Genomic DNA, 12,052 nt, shown 5'->3' on the forward strand with positions numbered 1-12,052 from the left:
CACAGAAGCTGAGGAACAGTCAGAAACACGGACACACAGACTGAGGAACAGTCAGAAACACGGACACACAGGTTGAGGAACAGTCAGAAACACACACACACAGGCTGAGGAACAGTCAGAAACACACACACAAGCTGAGGAACAGTCAGATACACACACACAGACTGAGGAACAGTCTGAAACACACACACACACAGACTGAGCAACAGTCAGAAACACACACACACACACAGACTGAGGAACAGTCAGAAACACACACACAGACTGAGGAACAGTCAGATACACACACACACACAGACTGAGGAACAGTCAGAAACACACACACACAGACTGAGGAACAGTCAGAAACACACACACACACAGACTGAGGAACAGTCAGAAACACACACACACAGACTGAGGAACAGTCAGAAACACAGACACACAGACTGAGGAACAGTCAGAAACACACACACACAGACTGAGGAACAGTCAGAAACACAGACTGAGGATCAGTCAGAAACACACACACACACAGACTGAGGAACAGTCAGAAACACACACACACAGACTGAGGAACAGTCAGATACACACACACACAGACTGAGGAACAGTCAGAAACACACACACACAGACTGAGGAACAGTCAGAAACACACACACACAGACTGAGGAACAGTCAGAAACACAGACTGAGGATCAGTCAGAAACACAGACTGAGGATCAGTCAGAAACACAGACACACACAGACTGAGGAACAGTCGGAAACACACACACACAGGCAGAGGAACAGTCAGAAACACGTACACACAGACTGAGGAAGAGTCAGAAACACGGACACACAGGCTGAGGAACAGTCAGAAACACGGACACACAGACCGAGGAACAGTCAGAAACACACACACACAGACTGAGGAACAGTCAGAAACACACACACACAGGCTGAGGAACAGTCAGAAACACACACACACAAGCTGAGGAACAGTCAGAAACACGGGAACACAGGTTGAGGAACAGTCAGAAACACACACACACAGACTGAGGAACAGTCAGAAACACACACACACAAGCTGAGGAACAGTCAGAAACACACGCATTAAAGCTGAGGAACAGTCAGAAACACAGTCACACAGACTGAGTAACAGTAAGAAACACACACACACAGACTGAGGAACAGTCAGAAACACACACACAGACTGAGGAACAGTCAGAAACACGGACAGACTGAGGAACAGTCAGAAACACACGCACACAGACTGAGGAACAGTCAGAAACACAGTCACACAGACTGAGGAACAGTCAGAAACACACACACACAAGCTGAGGAACAGTCAGAAACACACACACAGACTGAGGAACAGTCAGAAACACAGACTGAGGAACAGTCAGAAACACACACACACAAGCTGAGGAACAGTCAGAAACACACACACACAGGCTGAGGAACAGTCAGAAACACACACACACAGACTGAGGAACAGTCAGAAACACACACACACACACAGACTGAGGAACAGTCAGAAACACACACACAAAGACTGATGAACAGTCAGAAAGACACACACAGGCAGAGGAACAGTCAGAAACACACACACACAAGCTGAGGAACAGTCAGAAACATACACACAGACTGAGGAACAGTCAGAAACACAGACTGAGGAACAGTCAGAAACACAGGCACACAGACTGAGGAACAGTCAGAAACACACACACAGGCTGAGGAACAGTCAGAAACACACACACAGACTGAGGAACAGTTAGAAACACAGACACACAGACTGAGGAACAGTCAGAAACACAGACACACAGACTGAGGAACAGTCAGAAACACACACACACACAGACTGAGGAACAGTCAGAAACACACACACAGACTGAGGAACAGTCAGAAACACACACACACAGACTGAGGAACAGTCAGAAACACACACACACACAGACTGAGGAACAGTCAGAAACACACACACACAGACTGAGGAACAGTCAGAAACACACACACAAGCTGAGGAACAGTCAGAAACACACACACAGACTGAGGAACAGTCAGAAACACACACACACAGACTGAGGAACAGTCAGAAACACACACACAAGCTGAGTAACAGTCAGAAACACACACACAGACTGAGGAACAGTCAGAAACACAGACTGAGGAACAGTCAGAAACACAGGCACACAGACTGAGGAACAGTCAGAAACACGGACAGACTGAGGAACAGTCAGAAACACACGCATTAAAGCTGAGGAACAGTCAGAAACACAGTCACACAGACTGAGGAACAGTCAGAAACACACACACACAAGCTGAGAAACAGTCAGAAACACACACACAGACTGAGGAACAGTCAGAAACACAGACTGAGGAACAGTCAGAAACACAGGCACACAGACTGAGGAACAGTCAGAAACACACACACAGGCTGAGGAACAGTCAGAAACACACACACAGACTGAGGAACAGTCAGAAACACGGACACACAGACTGAGGAACAGTCAGAAACACACACACAGACTGAGGAACTGTCAGAAACACACACACAAGCTGAGGAACAGTCAGAAACACACACACAGACTGAGGAACAGTCAGAAACACACACACACAGACTGAGGAACAGTCAGAAACACACACACAAGCTGAGGAACAGTCAGAAACACACACACAGACTGAGGAACAGTCAGAAACACACACACACAGACTGAGGAACAGTCAGAAACACACACACAAGCTGAGGAACAGTCAGAAACACACACACAGACTGAGGAACAGTCAGAAACACACACACACAGACTGAGGAACAGTCAGAAACACACACACAAGCTGAGGAACAGTCAGAAACACACAGACAGACTGAGGAACAGTCAGAAACACACACACACAGACTGAGGAACAGTCAGAAACACACACACAAGCTGAGGAACAGTCAGAAACACACACACAGACTGAGGAACAGTCAGAAACACAGACTGAGGAACAGTCAGAAACACAGGCACACAGACTGAGGAACAGTCAGAAACACGGACAGACTGAGGAACAGTCAGAAACACACGCATTAAAGCTGAGGAACAGTCAGAAACACAGTCACACAGACTGAGGAACAGTCAGAAACACAGTCACACAGACTGAGGAACAGTCAGAAACACACACACACAAGCTGAGGAACAGTCAGAAACACACACACAGACTGAGGAACAGTCAGAAACACAGACTGAGGAACAGTCAGAAACACACACACAGGATGAGGAACAGTCAGAAACACACACACAGACTGAGGAACAGTCAGAAACACGGACACACAGACTGAGGAACAGTCAGAAACACACACACAGACTGAGGAACAGTCAGAAACACACACACAGACTGAGGAACAGTCAGAAACACGGACAGACTGAGGAACAGTCAGAAACACACGCACACAGACTGAGGAACAGTCAGAAACACGGACAGACTGAGGAACAGTCAGAAACACACGCACACACAGACTGAGGAACAGTCAGAAACACGGACACACAGACTGAGGAACAGTCAGAAACACACACACAGGCAGAGGAACAGTCAGAAACACACACACACAAGCTGAGGAACAGTCAGAAACACACACACAGACTGAGGAACAGTCAGAAACACAGACTGAGGAACAGTCAGAAACACACACACACAGACTGAGGAACAGTCAGAAACACACACACACAGACTGAGGAACAGTCAGAAACACACACACACAGACTGAGGAACAGTCAGAAACACACACACAGACTGAGGAACAGTCAGAAACACGGACACACAGACTGAGGAACAGTCAGAAACACGGACACACAGACTGAGGAACAGTCAGAAACACACACACACAGACTGAGGAACAGTCAGAAACACACACACAGGCAGAGGAACAGTCAGAAACACACACACACAAGCTGAGGAACAGTCAGAAACACACACACAGACTGAGGAACAGTCAGAAACACAGACTGAGGAACAGTCAGAAACACACGCACACAGACTGAGGAACAGTCAGAAACACACACACACAGACTGAGGAACAGTCAGAAACACACACACAGGCTGAGGAACAGTCAGAAACACACACACACAGACTGAGGAACAGTCAGAAACACGGACACACAGACTGAGGAACAGTCAGAAACACACACACACAGGCTGAGGAACAGTCAGAACCGCACACACACAGACTGAGGAACAGTCAGAAACACACACACACAGACTGAGGAACAGTCAGAAACACGGACACACAGACTGAGGAACAGTCAGACACACACACACACAGACTGAGGTACAGTCAGAAACACGGACACACAGACTGAGGAACAGTCAGAAACACACACACAGACTGAGGAACAGTCAGAAACACAGACTGAGGAACAGTCAGAAACACACACACACAGACTGAGGAACAGTCAGAAACACAGACTGAGGAACAGTCAGAAACACGGACACACAGACTGAGGAACAGTCAGAAACACAGACTGAGGAACAGTCAGAAACACACACACAGGCTGAGGAACAGTCAGAAACACGGACACAGGCTGAGGAACAGTCAGAAACACACACACAGGCTGAGGAACAGTCAGAAACACGGACACACAGACTGAGGAACAGTCAGACACACACACACACAGACTGAGGTACAGTCAGAAACACGGACACACAGACTGAGGAACAGTCAGAAACACACACACAGACTGAGGAACAGTCAGAAACACAGACTGAGGAACAGTCAGAAACACACACACACAGACTGAGGAACAGTCAGAAACACAGACTGAGGAACAGTCAGAAACACACGCACACAGACTGAGGAACAGTCAGAAACACGGACACACAGACTGAGGAACAGTCAGAAACACAGACTGAGGAACAGTCAGAAACACACACACAGGCTGAGGAACAGTCAGAAACACACACACAGACTGAGGAACAGTCAGAAACACAGACACACAGACTGAGGAACAGTCAGAAACACAGACTGAGGAACAGTCAGAAACACACACACACAGACTGAGGAACAGTCAGAAACACAGACACAGACTGAGGAACAGTCAGAAACACACACACACAGACTGAGGAACAGTCAGAAACACACACACACACAGACTGAGGAACAGTCAGAAACACACACACACACAGACTGAGGAACAGTCAGAAACACAGTCAGACTGAGGAACAGTCAGAAACACACACACACAGACTGAGGAACAGTCAGAAACACACACACACAGACTGAGGAACAGTCAGAAACACACACACAGACTGAGGAACAGTCAGAAACACAGACTGAGGAACAGTCAGAAACACACACACACAAGCTGAGGAACAGTCAGAAACACACACACAGACTGAGGAACAGTCAGAAACACAGACTGAGGAACAGTCAGAAACACACACACACACAGACTGAGGAACAGTCAGAAACACAGACTGAGGAACAGTCAGAAACACGGACACACAGACTGAGGAACAGTCAGAAACACAGACTGAGGAACAGTCAGAAACACACACACACACAGACTGAGGAACAGTCAGAACACACAGTCAGACTGAGGAACAGTCAGAAACACACACAGACACAGACTGAGGAACAGTCAGAAACACACACACAGACTGAGGAACAGTCAGAAACACACACACAGACTGAGGAACAGTCAGAAACACACACACACAGACTGAGGAACAGTCAGAAACACGGACACACAGACTGAGGAACAGTCAGAAACACACACACACAGACTGAGGAACAGTCAGAAACACAGTCAGACTGAGGAACAGTCAGAAACACACACACAGACTGAGGAACAGTCAGAAACACGGACACACAGACTGAGGAACAGTCAGAAACACAGACACACAGACTGAGGAACAGTCAGAAACACAGACAGACTGAGGAACAGTCAGAAACACAGACTGAGGAACAGTCAGAAACACACACACACACAGACTGAGGAACAGTCAGAAACACAGACTGAGGAACAGTCAGAAACACGGACACACAGACTGAGGAACAGTCAGAAACACAGACTGAGGAACAGTCAGAAACACACACACACACAGACTGAGGAACAGTCAGAAACACAGTCAGACTGAGGAACAGTCAGAAACACACACAGACACAGACTGAGGAACAGTCAGAAACACACACACACAGACTGAGGAACAGTCAGAAACACACACACACAGACTGAGGAACAGTCAGAAACACGGACACACAGACTGAGGAACAGTCAGAAACACACACACACAGACTGAGGAACAGTCAGAAACACAGTCAGACTGAGGAACAGTCAGAAACACACACACAGACTGAGGAACAGTGAGAAACACAGACACACAGACTGAGGAACAGTCAGAAACACAGACAGACTGAGGAACAGTCAGAAACACGGACACACAGACTGAGGAACAGTCAGAAACACAGACACACAGACTGAGGAACAGTCAGAAACACAGACAGACTGAGGAACAGTCAGAAACACAGACTGAGGAACAGTCAGAAACACACACACACACAGACTGAGGAACAGTCAGAAACACAGACTGAGGAACAGTCAGAAACACGGACACACAGACTGAGGAACAGTCAGAAACACAGACTGAGGAACAGTCAGAAACACACACACACACAGACTGAGGAACAGTCAGAAACACAGTCAGACTGAGGAACAGTCAGAAACACACACACAGACTGAGGAACAGTCAGAAACACACACACACAGACTGAGGAACAGTCAGAAACACAGACAAACTGAGGATCCCAAATGCGCACACTGAGCATCGCAGTTTTCAAATGAATGACATTTCAGGATTACCTGGATAAAATACATCTTTTTGTCCCAGCTGAACACACCATCAATGTTTCCATGTAGAGAGGGCCAACTGGAATGAATTGGCCAAGGGTGCCAACCATCTCGATTCGTGTCCAGGCGAAAATACCAGTTGTCTGGAAACCCACCAAGACACATTTAATTCAAAAGCAATTGGTTATTAGGAAAATAAAGGTACTTTTTTCAGGGGCTTATATTTGTATGGGTAGACATTCAATATAAGGTGTAGTTTTAAGTGGGTTTAATTTAATATTTTGTGCCTGGAAGGATCAAAACTATATTTGGATTCATGTTGGACAAAGAAAGGTGTTCGTATGTGTGGATGGTGTTTAAGTTGCAATTGTATTGTGCTAAGAGAGGGCTGCGGCGTGAAGAATAACCAGTCGTAGTAGGGGCGTTACTTAGCAACAGGAGGCCACCTTCTTTTGGTCGTAGTTTTAACTGGAAGCCATAGCACTTGGTGACATCAGGGAGCGAACATCATTCAACTCTGCCAGAAGAATGACTGGACAGGACGGGAGCTGCAAAGAGGCATGCTTCCTGAAGTACAAGCTACAGTCCAGATAACCAGGGAATGGGGACAAAAAGAACATTTAAGGCATCTGAAGTTAAGAGAACACAAAGCAAGGTATTGTTCAGAAGAATGCAAGGAACTGGGTGGTATAGGTGGCACAGTGGTTAGCGCTGTTATCTGGGCCAGGGTTTAGAGTACTCCACAGTATATCACGGAGTTCAACTGACCTACAACTGTTTATTAATTTTGGTTATGAGGAGCACATGGGCCTGCCTTTTAAGTGTTATTCAACAGAGGCCTTAAGCACAAATAAGCTTTATTCTACAAATGTAGTTAACATTTTTCTAAACACACACAGTAAGCATTTTAATCAACCACAAACATAAATACCCCACACAGCTACAATAATCTATGTATCACTCTTAATAATGTAAGACTGCTGTTCATAGACTACAGCTCCGCCTTCAACACCATTATCCCAACAAGACTAATAACCAAACTCTGCAATCTTGGACTTGACCCCTCCCTGTGCAGCTGGATCCTCGACTTCCTCACCAACAGACCGCAATCTGTCAGGATCGGCAACAGCATCTCCTCCACAATAGTCCTCAACACCGGGGCCCCGCAAGGATGTGTGCTCAGTCCTCTACTGTGCTCCCTATACACACACAACTGTGGCAAGATTTAACTCCAACTCAATCTATAAGTTTGCAGATGATATGACTGCGGTGGGTCGTATCTCAAACAACGACGAATCAGACGACAGAAGGGAGATAAATCATTTGGTTGCATGGTATACCGAAAACAACCTCTCTCGAAATGTCGGAAAGACCAAGGAACTGATCATCAATTTCAGGAAGCGTAGCACGACACACACTCCCGTCTGCATCAATGGCTCCGAAGTGAAGATGGTCGATAGCCTTACGTTCCTGCGGGGTCACCATCACCAACAGTCTGTCCGGGTCCATTCACATTGATGCAACAGTCAAGAAAGCCCAACAACGTCTCTACTTCCTACGGAAGCTAAAGAAATTCGGCATGTCTGCATCAACTTTCACAAACTTCTACAGATGTGCTATAGAGAGCATCCTATCCGGCTGCATCACAGCTTGGTATGGCAACTGCTCAGCCCAAGGTCGCAACAAATTGCAGAGTGTGGTAAACTCAGCCCAACGCATCACACAAACTTGCCACCTTCACATTGATTCTGTCTCCACCTCCCACTGCCTCTGGAAGGCAGACAGCATTATCAGAGACCCCTCCCACCCAGGCATTGCCTTCTTCCAGACCCTTCCATCAGGCAGAAGGTACAGAAGTCTGAAGACTTGCACATCCAGACATAGGAACAGCTTCTTCCCCACAGCTACAAGACTCCTCAACAACTCCCTCACGGACTGATCTGTTCCCTGTAAGAACACTATTCACAATGTTCTATGCTGTTCTTGTTCATGTATTTGCTTTGTTTGGCCCCTTGTCTTGCACTGTTACCAATCACTGTTTTGTCGATGTACCATTTGTCTTTTTCATAGAATTTATTTCATAGAATTTACAGTGCAGAAGGAGACAACTCGGTCCATCGAGTCTGCACCGGCTCTTGGAAAGAGCACCCTACCCAAGGTCAACACCTCCACCCTATCCCCATAACCCCATAACCCAGTAACCCCACCCAACACTAAGGACAATTTTGGACACTAAGGGCAATTTATCACGGCCAATCCACCTAACCTGCACATCTTTGGACTGTGGGAGGGAACCGGAGCACCCAGAGGAAACCCACGCATACACGGGGTTGTCTACTATGTACGTACTGTGTACATTCCTCGACTGCAGAAAAATACTTTTCACTGTACTTCGGTGCATGTGACAATAAATCAAATCAAATCAAAATTCAATAAATTCCTCCCTTTAACTGTTCCAATTTAATAACAAGATCCCATAAACCAGTACCACCTTTTCAAAGGTATGGCCCAGCTGACAGCACTCAGACCGGGAACGAATGCTCCTGATTCCTTTCCAAAACAGCAGGTTTGAATTCATTCCAGAAAACAATGATTTCATTTCAAGTTATCAAGTAATCTGGAAACAGATTTAAAAATCAGATAGAGACACTTCTTTCTCAACCTGTGCTATACAAACCAGTTCAAACTCAAAGCAAAAGTAAAACCAACTCCCAGAGCCACAGCCCAGACCCACCCACACAATGACATCACTGAAGCTACGTGATAAGACAAAAACATTTCTTATAGGGACATTCCCATGACATTGCTGCCTCAGCGCCAGGGTCCCAGGTTCGATTCCCAGCTTGAATCACTGTCTGTGCGGAGTCTCTCAGTGTGATCGACATTGACTCTCAGTTTGATGGACATTGACTCTCAGTGTGATGGACATTGACTCTCAGTGTGATGGACATTGACTCTCAGTGTGATGGACATTCACTCTCAGTGTGATGGACATTGACTCTCAGTGTGATGGACATTCACTCTCAGTGTGATGGACATTGACTCTCAGTGTGATGGACATTGACTCTCAGTGTGATGGACATTGACTCTCAGTGTGATGGACATTGACTCTCAGTGTGATGGACATTCACTCTCAGTTTGATGGACATTGACTCTCAGTGTGATGGACATTCACTCTCAGTGTGATGGATATTGACTCTCAGTGTGATGGACATTGACTCTCAGTGTGATGGACATTCACTCTCAGTTTGATGGACATTGACTCTCAGTGTGATGGACATTGACTCTCAGTGTGATGGACACTGACTCTCAGTGTGATGGACATTCACTCTCAGTGTGATGGACACTGACTCTCAGTGTGATGGACACTGACTCTCAGTTTGATGGACATTCACTCTCAGTTTGATGGACATTGACTCTCTGTGATGGACATTGACTCTCAGTGTGATGGACATTGACTCTCAGTGTGATGGATATTGACTCTCAGTTTGATGGACATTGACTCTCAGTGTGATGGACATTGACTCTCAGTGTGATGGATATTGACTCTCAGTTTGATGGACATTGACTCTCAGTGTGATGGACATTGACTCTCAGTTTGATGGACACTGACTCTCAGTGTGATGGACATTCACTCTCAGTGTGATGGACATTGACTCTCAGTGTGATGGACATTCACTCTCAGTGTGATGGACATTCACTCTCAGTGTGATGGACATTCACCCTCAGTGTGATGGACATTGACTCTCAGTGTGATGGACATTGACTCTCAGTGTGATGGATATTGACTCTCAGTGTGATGGACATTGACTCTCAGTGTGATGGACATTGACTCTCAGTGTGATGGACATTGACTCTCAGTGTGATGGATATTCACTCTCAGTGTGATGGACATTGACTCTCAGTGTGATGGACATTCACTCTCAGTGTGATGGACATTGACTCTCAGTGTGATGGACATTCACTCTCAGTGTGATGGACATTCACTCTCAGTGTGATGGACATTGACTCTCAGTGTGATGGACATTCACTCTCAGTGTGATGGACATTCACTCTCAGTGTGATGGACATTCACCCTCAGTGTGATGGACATTGACTCTCAGTGTGATGGACATTGACTCTCAGTGTGATGGATATTGACTCTCAGTGTGATGGACATTGACTCTCAGTGTGATGGACATTGACTCTCAGTGTGATGGACATTGACTCTCAGTGTGATGGATATTCACTCTCAGTGTGATGGACATTGACTCTCAGTGTGATGGACATTCACTCTCAGTGTGATGGACATTCACTCTCAGTGTGATGGACATTCACCCTCAGTGTGATGGACATTGACTCTCAGTGTGATGGACATTGACTCTCAGTGTGATGGATATTGACTCTCAGTGTGATGGACATTGACTCTCAGTGTGATGGACATTGACTCTCAGTGTGATGGACATTGACTCTCAGTGTGATGGATATTCACTCTCAGTGTGATGGACATTGACTCTCAGTGTGATGGACATTGACTCTCAGTGTGATGGATATTGACTCTCAGTGTGATGGACATTGACTCTCAGTGTGATGGACATTGACTCTCAGTGTGATGGACATTGACTCTCAGTGTGATGGACATTGACTCTCAGTGTGATGGACATTGACTCTCAGTGTGATGGACATTGACTCTCAGTGTGATGGACATTGACTCTCAGTGTGATGGATATTCACTCTCAGTTTGATGGACATTGACTCTCAGTATGATGGACATTGACTCTCAGTGTGATGGATATTCACTCTCAGTTTGATGGACATTGACTCTCAGTATGATGGACATTGACTCTCAGTGTGATGGACATTGACTCTCAGTATGATGGACATTGACTCTCAGTGTGATGGACATTGACTCTCAGTGTGATGGACATTCACTCTCAGTGTGATGGACATTGACTCTCAGTGTGATGGACATTCACTCTCAGTGTGATGGACATTGACTCTCAGTGTGTAGGATACTTACTCTCAGTGTGATGGACATTGACTCTCAGTGTGATGGACATTGACTCTCAGTATGATGGACATTGACTCTCAGTGTGATGGACATTGACTCTCAGTGTGATGGATATTGACTCTCAGTGTGATGGACATTGACTCTCAGTATGATGGACATTGACTCTCAGTGTGATGGACATTGACTCTCAGTGTGATGGACATTCACTCTCAGTTTGATGGACATTGACTCTCTGTGATGGACATTGACTCTCAGTGTGATGGACATTGACTCTCAG

General features: G+C 46.2%; 1 protein-coding gene across 1 annotated transcript in view; it reads right to left on the reverse strand.

The window, feature by feature from the left end:
• Positions 1-1,074: 1,074 nt before the first annotated feature.
• Positions 1,075-12,052, reverse strand: part of hpxb (hemopexin b) — a 50,005-nt gene continuing 39,027 nt past the window's right edge. Inside the window, exons 8-9 of the mRNA XM_038818978.1 lie at positions 6,798-6,928; positions 1,075-1,080 (exon numbers count right to left, since the gene is read on the reverse strand). Coding sequence (XP_038674906.1) covers positions 1,075-1,080; positions 6,798-6,928 — 137 coding nt within the window. The remainder of the gene's footprint in view (positions 1,081-6,797; positions 6,929-12,052) is intronic.

The sequence above is a fragment of the Scyliorhinus canicula genome, chromosome 14 (assembly GCF_902713615.1).
Source record: "Scyliorhinus canicula chromosome 14, sScyCan1.1, whole genome shotgun sequence".
NCBI lineage: Eukaryota > Metazoa > Chordata > Chondrichthyes > Carcharhiniformes > Scyliorhinidae > Scyliorhinus > Scyliorhinus canicula.